Source organism: Chenopodium quinoa, unplaced genomic scaffold (genome assembly GCF_001683475.1).
Source record: "Chenopodium quinoa cultivar QQ74 unplaced genomic scaffold, ASM168347v1, whole genome shotgun sequence".
Lineage (NCBI taxonomy): Eukaryota > Viridiplantae > Streptophyta > Magnoliopsida > Caryophyllales > Amaranthaceae > Chenopodium > Chenopodium quinoa.
In genome coordinates, this window is record NW_018744582.1 from 357,273 (window position 1) to 379,622 (window position 22,350).

General features: G+C 35.3%; 2 protein-coding genes across 3 annotated transcripts in view; both read left to right on the forward strand.

Annotated features, from left to right (window-relative positions):
- Positions 1-951, forward strand: LOC110699394. The gene has a single exon (XM_021876915.1). The coding sequence runs from the start codon at positions 1-3 to the stop codon at positions 949-951; it is 951 nt and encodes a 316-aa protein (XP_021732607.1).
- Positions 952-2,132: 1,181 nt separating this feature from the next.
- Positions 2,133-22,350, forward strand: part of LOC110699165 — a 32,483-nt gene continuing 12,265 nt past the window's right edge. Inside the window, exons 1-15 of one of the 2 annotated variants that reach the window (XM_021876650.1) lie at positions 2,133-2,314; positions 2,562-3,144; positions 3,308-3,818; positions 4,963-5,038; positions 8,320-8,453; positions 10,096-10,289; positions 10,541-10,671; positions 10,807-11,082; positions 11,512-11,652; positions 14,317-14,571; positions 16,843-16,983; positions 17,056-17,346; positions 17,431-17,610; positions 19,947-20,865; positions 21,089-21,186. In XM_021876650.1, the coding sequence (XP_021732342.1) occupies positions 2,586-3,144; positions 3,308-3,818; positions 4,963-5,038; positions 8,320-8,453; positions 10,096-10,289; positions 10,541-10,671; positions 10,807-11,082; positions 11,512-11,652; positions 14,317-14,571; positions 16,843-16,983; positions 17,056-17,346; positions 17,431-17,610; positions 19,947-20,865; positions 21,089-21,186 (3,906 nt within the window). In that variant the 5' untranslated portion in view covers positions 2,133-2,314; positions 2,562-2,585. Of the gene's footprint in view, positions 2,315-2,561; positions 3,145-3,307; positions 3,819-4,962; positions 5,039-8,319; positions 8,454-10,095; positions 10,290-10,540; positions 10,672-10,806; positions 11,083-11,511; positions 11,653-14,316; positions 14,572-16,842; positions 16,984-17,055; positions 17,347-17,430; positions 17,611-19,946; positions 20,866-21,088; positions 21,187-22,350 lie in introns of those variants that run through there. The other variant, XM_021876651.1, reaches the window with a different exon arrangement.

The following is a 22,350-nucleotide window of genomic DNA, read 5'->3' on the forward strand; positions in this document are numbered from 1 at the left end:
ATGCAAGCACTTCAACAGTCAAACTCGGGAACCGTTGTTGTATGGAAACACAGAGCTTTGGTGGATGATATTTACTATAGCAACATGGAAGTGTTTGAACGAGTGTTTTGGGCCTTCGGTCCTTGTATCGATGGTTATAAACATTGTATGCCTGTTATCTGTATCGATGTGACGCAATTGTACGGGAAGTATAAAGGAACACTGTTGGTTGCTACAAGTGTGGATGCAAGCTTCCAAGTATTTTCGCTAGCATTTGCGTTGGTTGAAGGGGAAAACACTTCCAGCTGGTCTTGGTTTCTAGGCTGCATTGGGGTTCATGTCATGCAACGAGGTGGCCTTTGTGATATATCTAATCGACATGTTGGGATCATTGTAGCAATGAATGATCTTAACGTTGGATTCAACGAGCCGCGAGCTTATCACAGGTTTTGTGTTCGCCACATAGCTTCTAACTTGAAAACTCACGTGCGAAGCAATAACACGAGAGATACGTACAAGGCTGCTGCGTACCAAAGGCAAGAAAGAAAACTGCAAGCTGATTTGTGTTCGATCGGTCAGGCATGTACCAAATCCCCAGAGTATATTGCCCAAGTGCCGTTTCCTATGTGGTCTTTGTTTCAAGACGCTCGTCGCAGATTTAGGATATGTACTACAAACTTCTCTGAAACATTTAACAATATGTTAAAGGGAGCTCGGTTTCTACCGATCATGTCCCTTGTCGAGTTAACTTTCCACAGAGTTAACAGGTACTTCACTTTAAGAAGGGAATCTTCTGAGGCTAGGTCTGAACATGGACTTGCATACCCCCCAAAGGTCGCTGCCATTCTGGAGAAAAACACCGCAAAAGCAAGATATCACAGAGTGGATGCGTATAACCGCCGACTACATATATATCAAGTTACAACAGAAATGGGAGAGCGACTTGGTAGAAAGGAGGTCATAAACATATAGTTAACTTTCAGTTGAAAGAGTACATGCAACAAACCACAGATATTCCACCTCCCATGTTCTAGTAGTTTGTGCGACGTATTCACTATCAGAGCGCCCATGGGTGGACCATGTGTTGCAATCGGAGGCCTATACGAACACCTATGCACTACAGTTCTGGCTTATCCCCTGTGAGACGACCTAGACAGAGTACATCGACCCTAAACTCATTCCGGACTGCAGCATGGTACGAGGAAAAGGTCGGCCAAAGTCAAGGCGCATACGTAATGAATGGATGAGACTAACCCCCCCCCCCCCCCCCCCCGAGAAAATGCAACTGTTGTCACCAGCAGGGTCACAACTAGAGAACGTGTCCATCTAGACCGACCGGGACCTAAGTTTATATTTGTAAATTGATATAGTAGAATACTAGATTGATTTTGTATCTGAATTTGTAACGTTTGTAACATTTGTAACATTTCTATTTTGAAGTTTGACATTTGAAATTTTCTGTTTGTTGTTGCTTTTAATTCGTCAATCCCTAATTGGTGGTGGGGGTGGTTGTAGTGCTATTGGGGGTGGTTGGAGTGTTTTGAAGTGCCTAAGGGTGGGCGAAAGTGGCGGGAGGTGGTGGTTGGTGGTGGTCGATGGTGGTGGGAAGGTTGGGGTTGGTGGTAGGGGTGGTGTTGGAGGGTGGTGGCTGAATGAAGGCTGGGGGTGGTGGGTTGGGGGCTGAATTTGGAGTGAGGAGGCTGCTAGCTGCTACAGTCCAGTAGAAAAAACGCTATATGGGGTAGCGTTTTATGTACAAAAAAAATTGTACATAAAACGCTGTCCCATGCAGCGTTTTATGTACTGAATTTTTTCCCAACATTCAGTATATAAACCGCTGTTTGAGACAACGTTTTTAGTGCATTTGATTTTTTTTTTTAAAATTTTAAAATCAGATTTTACAAAAATTATAAAGAAAAGGCCCAACATGTAAAGCGCTGTCCCAAATCGCATTTTACACATTAAATTTCTTTTTTAAACAACTCAGGAGATAAAACGCTCTCCGACCCTGAAACTTAATTTGGTAATTAATTTGGGCACGAATCTACTTTACAAAATAATTTCGTAATTAGGCTTATTTTGGAAAAAAAATCTCTATTAATCCGTATATATGAATTCAATTAATATGGAGTATTATTATTGTAACTGTTAACATTATATGCGTGTCATTAATCTTCCTCTTTCTCTTATGTTTTCACTTTGTTCCCTCAATGGAAGTTTCCAGTTTAAAGCTGCACCCCTCTGTATTTTTTCCTCTCTCCTCCATTGAAACGCACTTTGAATTCTCCATTGAAGCGCACTTCTGAGCTTTTTCTCCATTGAAGAATCTTTTGAGGTTAGATGTTCTTTCTATTTTTGGAATCATCCATTATCAATTTCACAATCTAGGGTTTAGATTCATGCAATTGCTATGAACTATTGGTTTTATAATTACTGAAGTTGATAAATTGTAATCATCGATTTTGTTGCTAGTGTTATTCTATGTGCAATTTACGTTGATTTTCATGAATGTGAAGAAATTTATGCGATCTTTTGAGCCTAATTTGATAATTGAGTCAAATTTGGTTGCTGATGTGTTGCAGGATTTTGTTTATAATCCTTTATTAATGTTAGGGCAGAACAATGAAAATGAAGCTTCTCTCCCTGGGTCTAGGGCAGTCGCCCCGGCTCAGGGACGGGCCTCGAGTAGTGGTAAAAGTGATTCACAAGCCTCAGTCTCAGGCTCAGATGCTTCTGCGCTGAGGAGGTCAACTAGGGGTCAGAATAATTTGAGTCCGGTTAGTCTGAGGAAGTCTCAGAGACTACAACGGCAGTCGCCACCTGCCACCCCACCCTCTTCTAAGAAGAAGAAAGCTGGGAATCCGAGCCCATTGCGAAGGTCGGTGAGGGAGAATAAGTCTCACTCTTTAAGCTCTAAGGAGACGGGGGAGAAGGGTTCACCGTCTTATAATGGTTTGAAGCAGCAGACTAAGGGTTCAACTGTGTTAGACTCTTCGAATGAGAAGAACCAGAAGCAAGACAAGACTTTAAAGCAGATTGCACAGGAAGTCAAAGATAAGGGTAAGCAGAATTGCAGTTCTGAAGTTGGTAATAAGAGGAAAAAGAGGCTAGATGCTCGGCGTTACAGAGACATGTTTAAGCCCCTGAAGAAGAGCAAAGTTTCAGGCGAGCTATTAAATACTCTTGGTCTCCTCATTTACAATTTTTTTTTCTTTTTAATTTTCTATGTACTATATTTCACAAATCTGTTGTATTGTTGTTGAGCTTGTTATGCTATATTGGTTATTACTTAAATGCTGTTGCATGATCCTTTTGTAAAATCCTGTAGATTCAGAATCTGATAAAAAGAGCAGGCTGGAAAATTGTGATGACAGTGGAGGTAGTGGTCATGAGAAAATCGATGAAGGGGATCAAGAGCGTAGTGATGGAGAAGAAATGAATGGAGATTGTGCAAAGGACATAGATGATGATGCTAGAGATTCCAATTCTTGTGAAATTGAAGATGGAGAAATTCTGCTGGCGTCTAGGGGTCATGATGTTGCCTCTCCATCTTCTCCTAGGATCGAGGCTGTGCAAAAATCCGACAAATCCAAAGAACTTCCAGTGAATGGCTCTGCAATGGATAATCTTTCCAACCAGGAAATGCAGTTGACTCTGGACAAGCTATCTGACGATGGTGATGGATCTGGATGTAGTCAGAGAGGGATAAGTCTAGGGGATTCTGCTGTCAGAAGTGAAGGTACAAGCAAATGTACCATGGATGTTGCTTCCTCAGTATCATCTTCATGCAATTTAAGCATTTTTGCCGAGGACTGTGCCAAATGCTTAAGAAAGCGAAGGTAATGATTTTTTCATTTAGTAGTTGGTGTAAGGCATTAATCCTCACTAAATCTTAGGGAACGCATATTGAACCAAACATATGTTCAACAGTTACCATGTCTTGTTTCCAGTTAATTGTTGTAATCATTGTATTGTAAATGCCCAGAAAAAATAACCTAATAACTGATTTGAATCAAAATTTTTGTTTGGTGGATTGAATAATTTGATGTACAAATGGCAAGAAGTTGAAAGTTTGCTCTTTGACACCACTTTAAATCCTCTGAATTTTTGTCTTTGTTCTTTGCAAAAGGTGGTCATTATCAAAACAATTTCTTTGTTTAGATAGCTTCCCAATCTAGTTGATAGTTTTTTTTTTTTTATTTTTTTTTTTTATCTTTTCCATTTTTGTTATTATCTGTTGTTGTTCATGCATAGTGGGTTCGACTTTGTTTAATTTCGTACTTCTTTTTCTACTCCCTCTCTCTTCATCATCTTAATATTGCTGCAAGATTTAGACATAAAGATCTCCTTTTTTTCTTTCTACACTTCAAACTTATGATTCTGTTTGGCTTGCTTTGTTTTAGTGTCTTTTGAAGGTAAACTTTTGTTTAGAGATGAGTGATCAATGTTATGTGGTATGCGATTTGATTTGTGGTATGGGAACAATGTTGTGGAATTCTACCTGTGTGTGTTTTCTAGGCAACAACCCACAAAGTATTGTTCTCTTTTTTTGTAAGTAATTGTTCTCTTTGCATAAAAAGTAAATGTTCCATGTGTCTCTCTCTGTGCAACTCAACTTGTCATGCAATAAGCTTTTGCAGATGAAGGTGGACTTGGATAATTTAAGTAGTCAAAACTCCTATGCGTTAATAGTTGTCTAGAACCTATTGAACAAGAATGCAACCCTTGGCCACCTGGTGCACGATTTTGGGCACCGTCAAGCTTAAGTTGCTCAAAGTACATAGATCTGTGTTCAGAAATTTCAAAATATGCTTTAGACTCCTATCAAAACAGAAATTTTCCCTCACATGTTAGCTCTCCCATTCTTTTGTCAATCTGCGGACCTGTCATTCCTACTTTGTTTAAATTTATTACAACATCTGTACAGGTTAGACAATTTTTCTCTTTCTTGCAACGTTGAAAATAAATATCCTTTTGTTGCAGGCTGGACTATGATTCTCCGGAGCAAGACCTTTGCTGCTGTCTTTTAAACACTATAAATGACGTCGATAATTCTAAGGTTGGTTTTTATCTTTTTCTATAATTTTAGTTTATGTGCTTTTGGCTTATTTGATTTACTCTTTCCACCCCTGTGGCTCTTCTTCAAGAAGTATTATGTACAATTTACCAACATTTAATATCTTTTATATGAGGTTCAGTTAAGGCATCTTCACTGAAATCATTTTGATCGGCCATCAATGCTACTTCCACTCTTCATTTTCTCCTCCATACTTGTGTTGGATGTTCGAATTTTTGACAAGTGTACGGTTATCTGATACTTTAATAAAAAATCAGATACTTTAATAATTTTTCTTAAACCGCACAACTGTAGTAGAAAATGTAAATATAGATGGAAAACAATGGTTAAAAATATGGGTATGGTTGCGATTGTGGGAATGGTCACGTTGTCTTGGTAATGGAAATGATGAGTTGATTGATTCTTGTCGTGGTTGTTGTGAAGCGAATTGATTTCAAAAGCTTGTAGGATTTTATAATTGTTGTTGTTGTGTAGACTATTAGGGGCTTAAAGCCATAATTGGGAGACATGGGAAGTCTTTAATGTCTCTTTGAATAGCAAACAACTTTTGAGTGAAACACGAGATGTAGCATTCGATGTGGGGGTGGTTTGGGGTCCGAATGTTTGATTCGGACAATGTCATTGGTATTTGTAGAACATAGTTGTAATCAATCAATTGAAAATCTTATAAGTTATGCCCTAATTGAAATGATGCATTGGTTCGGGCATGTAAAACGGAGGCACGAAGAGTTGAACAGCAGGATCATGGAGAGCTTAAACGAGGGAGACCGAAAATGACTTGGTTGGAACTTGGAAGGAGTTAGACAGGATATGAAGCAAATGGATTTGCATGAGAATGAGGTATTTGATTGTAAGGGTTGGAGGAGCAAGATTTTTCGTGGATGACTCTACTGAATAATCACTTTTGGTTTATGTACCGAGACCCCACTTATGGGATTAAGGCTTTGATTGATATGTTTGCACTAAGAAATGAAAATAAGAATGTGTACAATATGTGCTCACAATAGGCTTAAAAAAGCTTTTCAATAGATTTAACAATGATGTCAGCCTAAAATGTGTGTAAATTTCATCCGTTTCATAATACAACTGTTTTGACTTTAACACTTGTTAGCGTAACAACTTTGACAATTAATAAATTTAATTTTTAAATGAAAATTATTTTAATAGTTGATATGTTGAAATTATTCAACGAGATTTAACCTTACAACAATAGTAAAAATCAATCAATTGAAAATCTTATAAGTTATGCCCTAATTGAAATGATTCGGTCATATGTTCGCACCATGAAATGACAATAAGAACGTGTGCAATATGTGCTCACAATAGGCTTAAAAAAGCATTTCAATAGATTTAACAATGATGTCAGTGTAAAATGTGTATATACTGTATCCGTTTTATAATACATGCACTGTTTTGACTTTTACTCTTGTCAGCAAAACAACTTTGACCATTAATAAATTTATTTTTATAATGAAAATTATTTTAATAGTTGATATTTTGAAACTATACAGTGAGACTAACCTTACAAGTTACAACAATAAAAATGACATTTTTCTTACGTATTAAAAAAAAAAAGTCCAAGTTAGTAAAAAAATAGTGCAAAAAGTAAATTGGGTTTATTGAGAAACGGAGGAAGTATGCATTTGTATGTTAAATTTCATGCATAAAGTCTTATAAAAAGGATTTTTTTTCAGTTTATGCCGTAATTCTACACCCATGTCTAATTTTTTTTACTGATAACAATGATCCCAATTATGTTCATTCATCTTGAAACAGTCCATTCTTTTGAATAACTAAGAACAGTCCTTACTATATTCAGTCTTTTATGGGAATGGACCCTGGCAATTTGATTTAAACCTATGGCAGATGGCAATTGACACTGATGACACTCACATGACCTTTATAGTTATGTTCCTTTTTTTTCTCGTTTGAATTTCATAATTACTATAAACAATAAACAATGAACAATATGATAGTCAACAACCTCTTCCCTTTGGTTCCTCATCCTATCAGCTACCTCCTGCTACTCCCTCACCCCTGCTCACTATTTATCGAAACCACCACCAAGATCCCAACCCACCACCAGTCTTACCCTATCCCAGCGTTCAACCTGATTGAAACCTTCATCATTCCATCACCTCCGTTCTACTGCCAACCATGTACTCCACCAGTCCACCTCCAGATAACCAAGTCGCTAAACAAAAATAAGGATGCTGAAAGGCCTGAAACTGTTGTTTTAAATAAATGATGTCTGATGGGCTTATTTTTGAGCCAAAAGGGCTCTAGTATACTAGTATAATCAATTATTCAATTAAAATTACGAATGAAATTTTTTGTACAAGTCTACTGTAAATTATAATGTCAATACTATACTAGTATAATAATTTAATTAATTGAAATTATGATTTATGAATGAAATTTTCAATACAAGTGTACTGTAAAAATTTGGGATACACATGAACAAGGAATTGTATTGCAACTAATTGATGCTGGCCCTACTGTTTCTTCCCGAGGCTGCTCGTTTTTTCTCCTCAACTGCCCTATTGCTACTAAAGCATGGATTCACAATTTTGTCTTCTGAATTTTGCAAGAATCTGGGAATATAGTTGGTTTATTGTTTTAGGTGAAGTTTAATTGTTATTAAAGTAGTTGAATGTCTTTTATTTATGGAAAAATCTAATTGTTGGTGCCGACTACTGTCTTCGTTGCTTGTTTCTAGTTCATAGAAGGTTGAAGAAGGATGCAAAGAAATGGAAGAGGTGAAGAAAGGGAGTCAATTGTTTGGTTATGTATTAAAATGGGGTAGGTTTAAATGGTAGTTAATTAGTTAAATAATTACAACAATGAAATTAAAACAGTTGAGTCAAAAAGGGGCTCATTCAAAACATGTGACTATCACATGACCCATTTTTACCTGTTGTAGTAGGCCACTTTTTAATAAGGTCCATTCTTTATGAATGCACATATAGTTTTGCCCCTTGGGACTGTTCAAAGAAGAGTGATCATAGTTTGGACTGTTGGCATCAATTTTTCCTTTCCCCCCCCCCCCACTTATTTAGTTTAATGAACCTTGGGATTATAGTCTATACGTAGTAATTTTTTAAAACATAGGGGTACATTGCCTACATGGTAAAAATTCTACTTCTGTAATGATCAGTTCACATTGCTTTAATTGCATTTATATGTACTCTGTTTTTCTTTGGCATCTAAAGGTATTCTTTGGGTTTCGTATTGATCCCTAATTATCTGTTATAATGAATTAGGATAGAGGGCAATGCTGGACTGTTGTTACTACAGAATTTGCTGAGGACCTTGTTCGAGGTGTCAAGCAAAGTGCTTCTAAGCTTGATGTTCAGCGGAGTACTTGTGTTACTTGCAAACTTGCAGGAAAACTCTTGTGGGTAACTTTGTCCTGCTTTTTCCCTGTCTTCTTGTCTTTTCGACTATGCAATTCTTCTAATGGATCCTGTTGTGGGTTATTATTGTAGACTTCAACCTACAATCATATACTCTTAGACTAATTTTGAGGCAATAGCCAATTTCTCCCCAAAACCAGCAAATGATTTTTTTTAATTTATATTTTAATTTTGTTTTTAATTTCTTTTTCCCGCGTGTATGCTGTATGTAGTTAGGATCTTTTATGCCAAATGTTTACTTAAGGTTGCTGCTTCAAATTTTAGTTCTTTCAGCTATGAACTATTTGATTTGTACTCTTTGGTTCATGTTGTGAATATTTGTTTATTAGGAAGTGTCCTCCAGTTCTTAGCTTAAGTGTTGAAGATTTTTACTAAGTTTTCTGCTAGCTGCTCAACGCCCATTCTTTTCAACTAAAAAATTTTCTGTAAAAAGCAATTCTAATTAGTAAAATTCAGTAACATTATTGAATTATATACTCCATCCGTTTTATAAAGCTATTCCCTCATGATGTAGCTCCACATGCCAAGAGAAGTGATAAAAGTGAGGTCAATGGGCCCTTTGTTTACATGAGAGAGAAGCTGCCTATAAACAATGTGGGGAAGTGGGTCCCATGGGGTGGTCTAAGCTATATTCAACCTTTTGGTGATCTAAAAGCATGTAATATGTTTGGGTAAATATCGTCTTGGCAAGCTGAGCAGAATAATATTGCGTTGTGCATATGCTTGAACATCGGGGCTTGATTTCTTGTGTGTCCTATTCCAATATTTTTCAAGCTTTGGAAATCCTCATTTGTAGCCCTATATTTTTCCAAGCTTGAGAAATCCTCATCGGAGCTTCTCTCTCCTGCATTTAAATTCACCGGATACTATTTTCTTTAGGAAAATCCTCATTTGTAGCTCTATGTTTTCTGCATTTATGTCTGATAGCCCAAAAATTATTTGAAAACCTAATAACAACTGGGTGTTCCTATATTTTATACAAAGTGACATTAAAGGTGACTTTTTGGCTAATAAATGGTACGAATAATAAATTATGATTCCCTTTATACTGTTTTAGAACAAATAATACCTTACCTTGATCGACAACATGACCATTGCTGAATAACATATGACTCCCTCCCACCCTACTAGCAACAATGCCGATTTGCAACCACAAATGGCCACCATTTGCGGCCTTCACACACGTTACCCTTGTCCAACATTGATCATCACCCTAAACACTCTCACCAACATCATTAATAACCGCCTGCATAATTGACTCCCCATTGACCGCCACACCTAAACTCATTTATTGAGACCCAACATCAACACCCTCATAGGCACCGTGATTCAGAATAAATTCACTGGAAACCACCCAACGTGCCTTCACAACCTCATTAGACAAAATCATCATTATTGTTGTTTTATTTAATCATCAGTAGCATTGCATGTTTTTTAATAAAATTTTCTTGATTTTATGGCTACCATATGAAAAGTGCGAAAACATTGAACTGCCAATGAGAATTTTCCCTAAATTTAATTTGTAATATTCAGTTTATATAACCATAAATGTTGAATAGATGCTGTGTTATCTATGATATATGTGATAATTATTGATTTTTTTTTTTAAATTTTAAATTCTAGGCACTGTAGTGGAAAAGGATGCGGAAGAAGTTATCATTCTCCATGTTCATTGAACTCCGAGGAAAATATATATCTTTCAAATTGGTACTGTTCTGACTGCACTAAGAAACAGTTGGCCCTTGGTGTCCATTCTGTGTCGGAAGGCATAGAATCAATTTTGGATGTTAGAGAAGTGGATATGTCAAACACTGAAGGTACTGATAAATTGATCTCATTTTAGGTCAAACTAAGTGTAATGGGGACCGTTTTGCATTCATAGTGTTGGCATTACCATCAAAAGTGAACAAAAGACTATAAGTATTGTTCTGTTGGCCTTCAGTCTTACACTGCTTATTTTGAAAGTTAAAAAAAGGAACAAGCGACTATTATATGTTCCAGCTACTTTATTATTATTGCATATATTATTAAGATGACAGATGCTTCACATGATAATGTGTTGTGCCAGGTAGACAGAAGCAAAAGCAGTGCTTTGTCAAATATAAAGGTCTTGCCCATATTCATAATCGCTGGGTAGCAGAAATACTGTTGGTTCATGAAGCCTCAGATCTTCGCGCAAAACTTGGCAAACAGAAAGAGGTATACTAAACATCTCTTAGCTGTTTGCAGCAAATGTTGGTGCCTTGTGAATCAAAGTTGGTTGTGCATGTGCATAAAAGCTTCTCCTTATAAGTCATGCCTCTGGTTTAATGTAACATGCTTCTTTCTCTCTAGGAGTTGCAGTGGAATCCAGCTTTGGCCATACCTCATCGTTTACTGAAGAGAAGATCAGTAATTGTCGATGATAAGCCAATTGATCAGGAAATTAATTTTGAATCAAAGAGCCAGCACGAATGGCTTGTGAAATGGTGTGGTCTTGATTATGATCAAGCAACATGGGAACCCGAGGATTTGTCCTTTTTTAAGAAACCTGAAACTCAACGATTGATTGAAGAATATGAAACACGTCATAACAAAGCCCGGAAGCCACCATTATCTGGAAATAATGAGGTTTGTTAATTATGCAGCTTCACATTTAGATGTGTCTCTACCAATTTTTAAATTGTTGAAGACCTATGAACAATTAGTAGTTTTTTCCTTATGCAGTTCTGTATTGGTTCCTCTTAATAAAGGGAAATGCCATTGTTAGAGGAGGGGGAGGTAGAGTGAGTTTGAAGGGTGCGTTGATGTTTTTTAAACAATCCTATAATATGTTTTCTTATCCCCCTTTTATATGTTGCAATTCCATTTCTAGTTATGCATGACTGTTATATGATTTACAGAAAACTCAATATTCTTATCTACTGATTTTTCTTGTGTGCTTTGGGACTTGTTCTATCCTTCTCTGGTTTCAATTTTCTTGATTCTGTGACCAGTTGTTTTCTCTTGTTAATGGGATATCAGTTTTCATATTTGGTTTTGTCTATTAATGATTAATAGGCTCAAGAAAAGAGAAAGGATTCGCATTTCAAACTTGGAAAACTTATGATTGGCGGAGCTGATAGTTGCTATCTTAACTCTGTCAATAAGCTTCGTGAGTATCACCATAAGGGGCATAATGTTGTTCTACTAGATGAACAGGTACACCTTTATTTCTATAATGTCTGCTTCTTCTTGGTTTTTTACATTTCCCATTGCTTTACTTGGTGATTGATATGATAATGTCATTTATGCATTGCACCTTGTTTTGTTGTACTCTTACTAACCACGACAATCTTTCTGTTATGTTTGGGCACACATATGAAGTTTTATAGTTGGGTAAGATTCTGGTAAGTAGTGGAGAAATTAGTATATAAGAATAATGATTGGAAGATAGCTATTGAGTGGGAGGGCCCACATCACATGGCATAGAGAAAGAGAGCTGGTAGGAAGGTCCATCACACATATGTTGAGTGTGTTAGGTTTCCATTTTAAGTAACTGGAAGATTTTTTGTGGACATTTAAAAAGGAATATAGGAAGATATTTTTTGTGAACGGAGGAAATATAAATATAAATGTCGAGGGGTACTTTATTAAATGGATCTTTATACTAGGACAAAGTTGCCTTGTTGCCTCCCCCCATCCCCCCTCCTAGCCTGTCTATATTTTTTCTTCTAGTTTAATGGCTCCCGGCTTAGATCTAAAGGGCGCAACATGGCGCAAAAGTCCTTGGAAGCCTAGGCGCAAGGCAGAAGGCTAGGCGCACTTTACTCATATAATATTATATTTAATTTTTGTAAATAAGTCATAAAAAAGAGTTCTGAGAAAGGGTGAACGGGCTTGTGATCAATCACTAGGGTTCTTCAAATGGAATTGGGGGATATGAGGTTTCTCTCTTCTCTAGTATAGAAGTAAATCTTATTTTTGCAAAGTCGAGTGGTGTTTTCTTACAAAAAAGCTATTTTACACATTAGCTATTGATGCCTTGCACCATAAGGTGCAAAGGCTCAAGTGGTTGCCTAGAAAAAAGCACATAGGTGTGCACCTTTTGTAGGTCTTTGTGTCTCGCAGAGCTAAGGCGTCAGCTCTCCTGCCTAACTGTGCCTTGCGCGGGTGCGTATAACGATCACTGTTTAAAGTTAAGGTTCCTGGTCTTCCAAACATTCTTTGATAATGGTTAAATTTTCTTGATAAAGTTGTTGGTTGATGTATCAGACTGCCGACACGTCAGACTGGCAAATCAATTTCTGAGTATTTGTTTTTTTTGTGGCAAATCAATTATACTTGGTTTTATTCATTTTTTCTTTCAGACTAGGTTTTGTATTAATAAAGTCTGTATTTTAAAATTGATCTCTCTATTTGCTTGGAATTGAAATGGACATTTGGGCTTTTCCTTGTTTGCTGGTCTCTGGTATGCAAATCAATTTTCCATGTTTGACTCTTGGAAGTTGGATATGTTTCTGTATTAGAGTGTTTAGCTGAAAAAGAAGTGGAACGATTTCCCTCAAAATTGCTTAACGAAGCTACCACTAATCCTACGTGGACAATATGGTGGGAATTAGTTTTAAAACTGACACGATTAGGAATTATTTAATCTTTAAGCAATTTGAGGGAAGTCGTTCAAAAGTGTTGATTTTGCTATCAGAATTTTCCTTGTACTATGTGGTTTAATGATAGTCCTTGTACTATGTGGTTTAATGATTTTTATTTCTAAAATCCATTTTGAACAGCAATCTTATTATCATTCTAAAATTGAAGGATATTAATGAGTAGATTTGAGCTCTTTTTCAATTGTGGATGCCAAATTGCATTTGTGTCAATTTTAAACTACAGCTACCTGAATATAATGTATAAGCTAGCATCAAAGTTGCTTTGCTTAATTATTATAAAGATCGTTAGGTTTTGGACGAAGAACCTTCCATGATTCATGATATATTAGAGGCTAGAATAAAAGGACTTGACTGCCGTGATAATTGATTAGTCCTATTTGAGCAGGACAAGTTTAGGAATACCTGAGAGATTGCTGCATTTGAGCACGTATTCTCTTTAAGATAGTTATCTTCCGTGACTGGGCATTTGCGTACTCACCTTTTCTGCATAATTTTCCATTTGCATTTTGAACCTTATTATTCTTCTTATTTGTTTGTCATCTTTTGAACTGGTTTGTTTTGTGAATAACTCATTTTACAGGGTGCTGAATATTGAATCTGTCTTAGGGTGGACAGTGTGTGTCATTATTTGGCTAATTAGTTTATCTTGAATTTTCTTGTGTGTAATTTGGTCCTCAGATTATTTCCGTTTTGGAGAGTGTTAACTTTCCTTGCAAAGGATTAGTAATCATGAGTTTAATTTTTCTTTTATTGTTAATATTTTTTGTTTAACAATCTTAATTAAATATGGGGAAAAAAAGGAGTGTTGGCCGTAATGAAACATTATCTGTTTCTTTAGTTGTTCGGTAAATATTTCGATTGCCCTCCTTTGGTAATTATTACTTTAACCTATTGTGTTTTACTACTATTATTACTTTTACTCTTTTTTTTTTTGGGTTGGGGAAGGGGAGGAGGTGTGTGTTTAAGGCCTTTGAGCTATCTGTAGAGCATTTTAATGGATATATGTTTGAACCTGGATCCATGAATTTAAATTCTGAAAAATAATTTTTGATTTTTAATTTTTTTGAATCTGAACCTGTGATTTTTTGGCTGATTGCTGTTTGCCTAATTGCATTCTATTTTCAAGATCTCAAGATTTTTGCTGTTTCTGTATTCTTCTTACCAAGTGAAGGGTCTGTTTCTTACTTTTATGTTTTGGTTGAATGGGTTTTTGCAGGATAGATTTGTGAAAGTAATCCATCTTGTTTCATCCTTAGTGACACAAGGTTCTTGGCCATTTCTCATCATTTGTCCGAATGCATCTCTGCCATCCTGGGAGGCTGAGTTTTTGCACTTAGCAGCATCTATCAATGTTGTGGTTTATGGTGGAAATGCAGATGCACGTCATATCATTAGAAGTCTGGAGTTTTATGAAGATGGTGGTCAAGTATTGCTCCAAGTACTACTATCTAGTGCTGAAGCTATTGCTGAGGTATGTGCATTTGAGTAATAAGATAAATTGTTTGTAAGGAGTTCAAGACTGATCCAAGAAGGCATTTGTAGGTCTAGTTCTAAAATAATTGGTCTTTTTTATTTTTATTTATTTTACCTATTTTTGTTACAGGGAAACATCATGTATTTTTTATTTTTATTTTACCTTCCGGATCTCATGATTATGTGTCATACTTGTAATGGCCCTCTTTTTATCATGATTATTTTTTTTTATTTAATTTTTTATAAAAAATTATGGCTCCTTGGCTTAATGTTTTGTTTGGATTCTAACAGATATCTTTGACTTGTTTATAATTTCTTGTATCATGATAATTGATTTTTAGTCTCTTTCCTAGAACACCTTATCTTCTTGTTGTACTTAAAATTCTGGGCTGTGCAGTTTTATTAATTTAGTTTCCTTATAAAAAGATGGGAATACCCTTTTTGCTATGTAGGCCTTTGTAGGAATTGGCCTACGTTGCAAAAATTGATAATGCTTGTTGTATTTATGTGCCTATTCCCATCTTAAATGTAAAATCTGGATTATTTCAAGCTACTTTCACTTTTGGTGCAATTCACTTAATGTGTACTGCATTCAATTTTGCCTTCTGATTTAAGAAAATTTGCTGCTTTTGCAATACACTTTTAAGTAGTGGTGTTTCACCCCCTTGTTTTAATTCTGTCTACGAGACAATATCCTATGGGAAACTTACCCTTAACTTGAATGTTTTATTTGCCCAACCATATAATTTCAGTGGGCCAGTATGTCCATTATCTATAAAATTTTAAAAGCACATGCATTGTTATGCTATGTTGGTTTTTTCATTAGATTAATTTACTGTATTAGCTGCTTGATTGGCGCTGTTTCATGAGTTTTTGAAAATTCTTGCAAGGTATATAATTTAGAACATATGGATAAAGGTTTAACTTAGAGATTTAAATTTTGTACAAAGTCAAACAGGTAGTTTTTGGGCAAAAGGGTGGGTAGTAAGTATGCATACACAAATGACTTCAAATGCCGGATCAAATAATTGTTTGGAGTACTTCATAAATGTTGCTGTTGTAAATTTTTTTGCATTAATTTCTATACTTGTGTATTTGTAAAAGTTTTATAAAGTTAATACATATATAATTATATGTATAGTTTTGAAATGGAGTAAAAGAGTGGTCGTTTTGGTGGATGATAAACATTGTAGTTCTGCTTGGATGAACAAATTTTTGATTTTTTTTTTTCCATTGATGTTGGTCGGCAAACCTAATGAACTGTTGACTTTCTTGGGGGCTCCTGTTTTCTGTTGTTTTGGGTTTGCATTTTGCCGTTTGCTCCTCTACTTTAGAATTCTAGTGGGCTTAGTTGCATATTTCGAATCATTTGAAGATGAATCTGGGAATATTACAGTAGGGGTGAGGAAGAAGATGGAAGACATGGATCATTTTTTTTTGGTCAATTGAGGATTTCAGAAATTGCATGGCGAAAATGTTCGCTAGACAAAGTTCCATCTATTGAGCAAAGTGTTCTGCCACAAGTTTTTAGAATTTTCATTTGGAGCTTCTACTTCTCCCATCTCCAGAATCTATATTTTGTTCTTTTGGGCTTGTAGGGAAGCTGAAACAACATACATTTAATTCTTCTTTCGGCCTAACTTCTTTCTCACAAGCTAAGAACTTTCAAAAAGATAACAGCACCTAAATTCTATAGTTAATATCTTGTTGATAGAAAATATCCGAGTGTGTGTTGAGAGAGTAGGACTTTGTGGTGAGCATATTTATTTATTTTTATAATTTTGTACATAGGTTGTGTTGTTGAGAGTAAACCCATTTCAAGGTTGTTCTTTTTCAAGGGGTTATTTTTATAAATAAATTTGATGTATGCTGGTGTTATTTTTTATTGTTTATTTTTATTAATTTTTGATTATTTGTGTGTGTGTGTGTGTGTGTGTGTTTTTTTTTTTTTTTTTTTTTTTTTTAAAAAAAATTTAAATTTATTCGTGGAGTTTTCTATTACACCATGAAATGTGTGCATCGTAGAAAAGGTTATATTACGTTGTCAGTCATTTAAATATACAAAGTGGATTCCAACAGAATTTTTTATGGCTTTATTACGTATGATCCTCTGGAACTTCTTTTTGGTTTCAAATTAGCGTGAGTTGATGTAATGGTGCTTCTATTATTATTTGTTTTTCCTCTGTCTCCACTTATCTGTACTTTGTAGGGTTGAATTGTTGTTCTGTTCTATCATGGGATTTGTTCTAAACATACTGATGATGTGCAGGATGTTGAAGAACTGAAAGGCATTCATTGGGAAGCTGTTATTATCGATGACTCCCAACAGTCCTGTATTTTGACTCATTCTGGTTCTATCAAGAATTTGGATACTGGGTGGAGATTACTTCTTATGAATGCCCAGTTAAGGGTATGATTACTTTCATCATAGAATGTTGTTAATCTTATCAAACATGTCCTGATAGCAGTGTTGAATGTGCAGAATAACATAACTGATTATTTAAATATCTTGTCCTTGCTGGACCCTGGTGGTATCAATCAAGATCCCGAACTACTTTCTAACTCCAATGCTGACATTGAAGCATTGAAAGATAGATTGTCCTCTTTCATTATTTGTGCAAGATTTATTGAATATTGGGTACCAGTGGAGATCTCTAATATTCAGCTTGAATGGTATTGCTATTATATGCTGTCAGAATTCTCTGCCCTTCGCACATTTTGGAAGAGTGATCCTGTGGGCTCCCTCCGTGATATTCTTATTTCGTTACGAAAGGTATTTCTTAAGAGTACACGAAAAAGTCAAAGATGTTAATATACTCTTACTTTTTTACTTCTGATGCTCTTTATGTTTTTATAGTGCTGTAAACATCCTTATATTGTGGATTGGCAATTGCAAAATTCCCTAACTAAAGATAAAGATCTTTCCGCGGATGCTATGATGGATGTGGATGTCCGAGCTAGTGGCAAGCTACATTTTCTTGAAAAACTTCTCTTTGAGCTAAAGGAGCGAAAATTGAAAGTTCTTATCCTTTTCCAGGTAGTTTTAATATTTAAATGAAGTTCTCCTTGGTTATAAATTACACTGATGAAAATTGGATTTGTTGTCCCTTTATGTATACCTTTGACATCTTTTGTAGGGTCTAAGGTAATCCTGATATGAATATTTTCATAATACAGACAAGTCTCAAAACTAGTATCTTCAAACATGCTATGTTAGTCTCGCTTTATTACACTGAAAAAAAAATAGCTGTGTTAGGTTATTCTCAGCTGACCTAATTTTATTCATAATATTCTGATCTGTTCATTAAATTCGTATTAATGTATACTTTTGCAAATATGATTTGATATTTAGGGAAGCTAACACAAATAAAACTATATGGCAGGATATGATCTAATCTTGTATCTAATCTGATCATTTGTGAAATACTTTCATTTTATTCTTTTTAATTTGAAAGGTTTCTATTGTACACTATTCACATACTCCACTTTATTTACATTTTGTGATTTATACTTAAAGAAATCTAAAGTCATATGGGGTCTTGTTAGATTCGTTTCAATGTGTACTTTATTTGAATCTAATTTTTATAATCTTTACAATTACATAATTAAATATATTAATGGTTGAAGTAATGTAATTGCAAACGTGAAAAAACAAAAATGGTGCAAGTAATGTACTCCCTCTGTTTTTTTTTAGTGCCCCATTGGGAGTTTTGGCACTATTCATTAGACCTATTTGACCAATGCTTGTGAATTATACATAAGAATAAAAATATAGTTTTGTGGGTACTTGTTTTTTTTTTTTTTTTTGAATAGTTTTTGTAGGTACTTGTTGGAATCTTCTCAATGTGTAGATTAATAATATTCAATTGTTAGAATTTATAGTTATTGATAATTAAAGATGTTATTAGTCAAATTTTTGCATCGGCATGTGTGGCATGTCACTATGGGGCACTTAAAAAAAAAATAGGGAATACTTCCTTCATTAGCATGGACGCTTCACATAATGTGCAACTTTAAAAAAAAATCCATTTTTAGTAAAATTATTTAAGCAAAATTACTGACATACCCTTATTTAATATTTTTCAAATACAATTACAAAACTAAATTGAATTTTATTAAGTGAATAATCTTACTTAATAATTAATAAATCTCACCAAGTTTAATTTACCCCAACCAACCCAATCTAATCCATCTGCTCTTCATTTTCCCAATTTAATTAACCATAAGATAATTCATCAACATCTTCATCTTCATCTTCCTCATATCTTTCTCTCTCCTCTTACAATCCCATTATCTCTGTTCATCTTCTTTTAAATCTTCTTCTTACTGTTCAACTTCCACAAAATTGAACCCGATGTTATTAAAAGGTCTTGTTTTCGTGGGTTTAGTGGTGTCTCCGCCGGCTTCGTGGGATTGTGAGGGTGGTTTATGGGTTTGTAGGGTGGGTGTCAGTGGGTTGGAAGGGTTTTTAGGAGAGGGTGGGGGTGGTTTCCAGGGTTTGTGAGAGTGGTTTTTGGGTGTTTCTAGGTTTATGGGGGTGGTTTTGTAGGTTTCTGGGTTTGTGGTTTTCGTGGGTTTTTGGGTTTGTGGGCTGGTTTTGTAGGTTTTCAGGTTTGTGGTTTTCGTGGGTTTCTAGGTCTTTGTGGGGTGGTTTTTTGTGTATTCGTTTCGTGGGGGTGTTTATTGTGGGTTCGTAACGCGGGTTCATTTTGTGGGGTGGTTTCAGGGGTTTTTGGGTTTTTTAGGGTGGTTCTCGTGGGTTTGTAAGAGTTGTTTTCGTGAGGGTGTGCTTGGTAGTTCGTACGATGGGTTTGGGTGGGTGGTACGGTAGATTGGGTGGGTGGGTGGGTGATAAGGCGGTTTAATTGTGGGTGAATTAATCATCCCCTTAATTACATGCCCTTTGCTTTATTTAGTATCATTTTGAAAATTTGACTCGGAGTTGGTGTTAGTCCTCAAAGTTGCAGATAACAATTAACGCAGGTAGTAAAATGGATAAAGTAAGTAAATATGTGCTTAAATAAGTTGAACTGAATATAGTCTCACTAGTGATTCATGAAGTTGTGCTCTTATGAAGTTACCCATGGATAAGTTGTGTTTTACTTCCTCTGTCCTATGGGACAATTTGTAAATGATGGAAAATTCAGCCATTTGATGCTTGTATGTAATTTTCCTTATAAATTTGTCTCGTATAAAGATGCTGTATCTTTAATTTTTTGTTTCTTTTCTGGTAAGAAAATTCGATGAATATATGTCTTGTATGCTTACATGTTTTACACGCTTTAAGTTTTAATTTATCTATTCATTCTTTGATTTGCATTTATTGATGTATTCTGTCTTCTTATCTATGTGGTTTGATTTGACAATTGACAGTCAACTGGTGGTTCTGGAAGGGATACTACCTCAGTTGTTCTTGAAGATTTGCTTGGGAAAAGATTTGGTTCAGATTCTTATGAATGTGTTACAAGTTTGCTTATCCCTTCCAAGAAGCTGGTCGCTTGCAACAAGTTCAACAGATTAAGAGAGAGATCCTTCTTTTTACTGGAGACACGAGTTTGTAGTCCAGCCATTAAACTTTCGACAGTACATGCTGTTATTTTATTTGACAGTGACTGGAATCTTCATAATGACCTAAAGGCACTTCAAAAAATCACGATAGATTCAAAGCTTGAACAGATTAAAGTCTTTCGGTTGTATTGCCCATTTACTGTTGAAGAGAAAGTTCTTATCCTTGCAAAGAATGATATGATCCTTGATAGCACGCTGCAGGGTATTAGTCCAAGTACTAGCCACATGCTTCTGATGTGGGGATCCTCAAATTTGTTTTCAAGGCTAGATGAGTTTCATCGTGATAAAATTCTGAACTACAAAGACAATATTGTATTCAGATCTTCATTTTTGATTGATGTTAGTAAAGAGATCGTTTCTCTATTTAAAGATTGTAATAATATTTACTCGAGTAAATATATATCAGTAGCACGACAAAATGGTGGATGTTATCTCAAGTGTATACCCTTGGTTGGAGAGCAGAAAATTCAGCAAGAAGAAGTTCCACCACCTGATTTTTGGACTAAGTTATTGGAAGGAAAGCAGCCTCAGTGGAAGTATCTTACAGGCTCATCTCAGAGACACAGGAAGCGTGTCTATTATTCCGAGGAGTCTCCTTCAGAAGTTCATAGTGTTGAAGCAGCAAAGTGGCGCAAGAAAATGGATGGTACTAAGATTGATTCTCCTTCCCAGCAAACTGAACCAAGGCTAGAGAAACAAGATTCTGGGAGCAAGGAGCATCAAGGTATAGTTTCAGTTATTTCTATGGTGGCCTTTGTAGGTTTTATTACTTGCGCTTAATCTATATTATTGATTCATAATGCATCAAAATTTGGATCACCCTAGTAACTAATTTAGCATCCAATGTAAACAATGTCCCAAGCTTTTGTTTATTTGTTTTTATATAAATGCTGATACAACCTTGTTTGTCGTATTCAATTGTAACCTTGAAACTATATCTATTGCAGAGTCTGGTGATGTAGAGAATCTGCATAACCAGCTGGGAAATCTTTATGAAATGTTGAAGCCAACTCTATTAGACCTTTGTGAGTCTCTGCTACTTGAGGTATGCTTTAAGTTTGGAGTCAAGAAAATGGTGCATGTGTTGTGGGTATTTTTTTATAATGCTTTGATATTATTTGTGGCTGTTTGATTGGAAGTATTCTCTTGCATAAGTTTCTGGGATATCTTGATTAGATATTGCAAAACATGTTTTCTTATGCCTTTTGTTAATGCTCTGCCCTACTAATTATTATGTAATACTTCCGCTGTTCCCCAATTATTGCAACATGGGGATGGGATACAGATTTTAAGAAGAGGAGGGAAATAGAGAGGAATAAAGATAGAGACCCATGTGATGATGAGGGAGAAAGAGAGAAAGCATGTGCAATTAGGGAAATGTTGCAATATTTGTGACACCTCCCAAAATGGTAATTGTTGCAACATTTGTGAAACGGAGGAAATAGGTGATTTGGGTGTGTCTTATCATCTTTTTAAGGGTATCAAGGGATGTTATGTTGGGATCAATTACGGAATGAGATGATCAGGAAGAAAGTAGGGGTTACTAGTTGAGAATAAGATGGAGAAGAACTGTCTAAGGTGGTTTGGACATTTTAAGATTGAGATGGGGTGATGCACCAGTTAGTTAGTTAGTTAGGAGGTTGGAAGGGTGGCAAAGTGATTGCCTGATGAGTCTGTTAAGGGTAAGGGAAGAGACTTGAGAGAATTTCAATGTCAAAGTCATATTGCCACATACGTGTAATAAAATTGTTTGTTTGTTTATTTGTTTATATATATCCGGTGAGAATAGGTACATATGTGAGAACTCATACTTACATGTGAACTGATCTAAAATTTAGAACATGTGAAATAAAATTTAGAACATACGAGTAAATATTTAGAACATGCAACTCAAATTAAAATTTAGAACATATGCGTAATAATTTAGAACATCTGCGTGAGTAATAATTTAGAACTTCTGATTTAAGAACTAGAACATGTGAGTAAAATTTAGATAATCTAATTCATAAAATTTAGAACAGATGAGTAAACTTTAGAACATCTAATTTAAGATTTAGAACATGTGAATAAAATTTCAGAATACCTAATTTATAATATAGAACATGTGAGTAAAAATTTAGAACTCCCCTATGCTTTATAATCTAGAACATTTAATTAAAATTCTTATAACACACTATTTAAAATTTAGAACATATAAGTAAAAATTTTG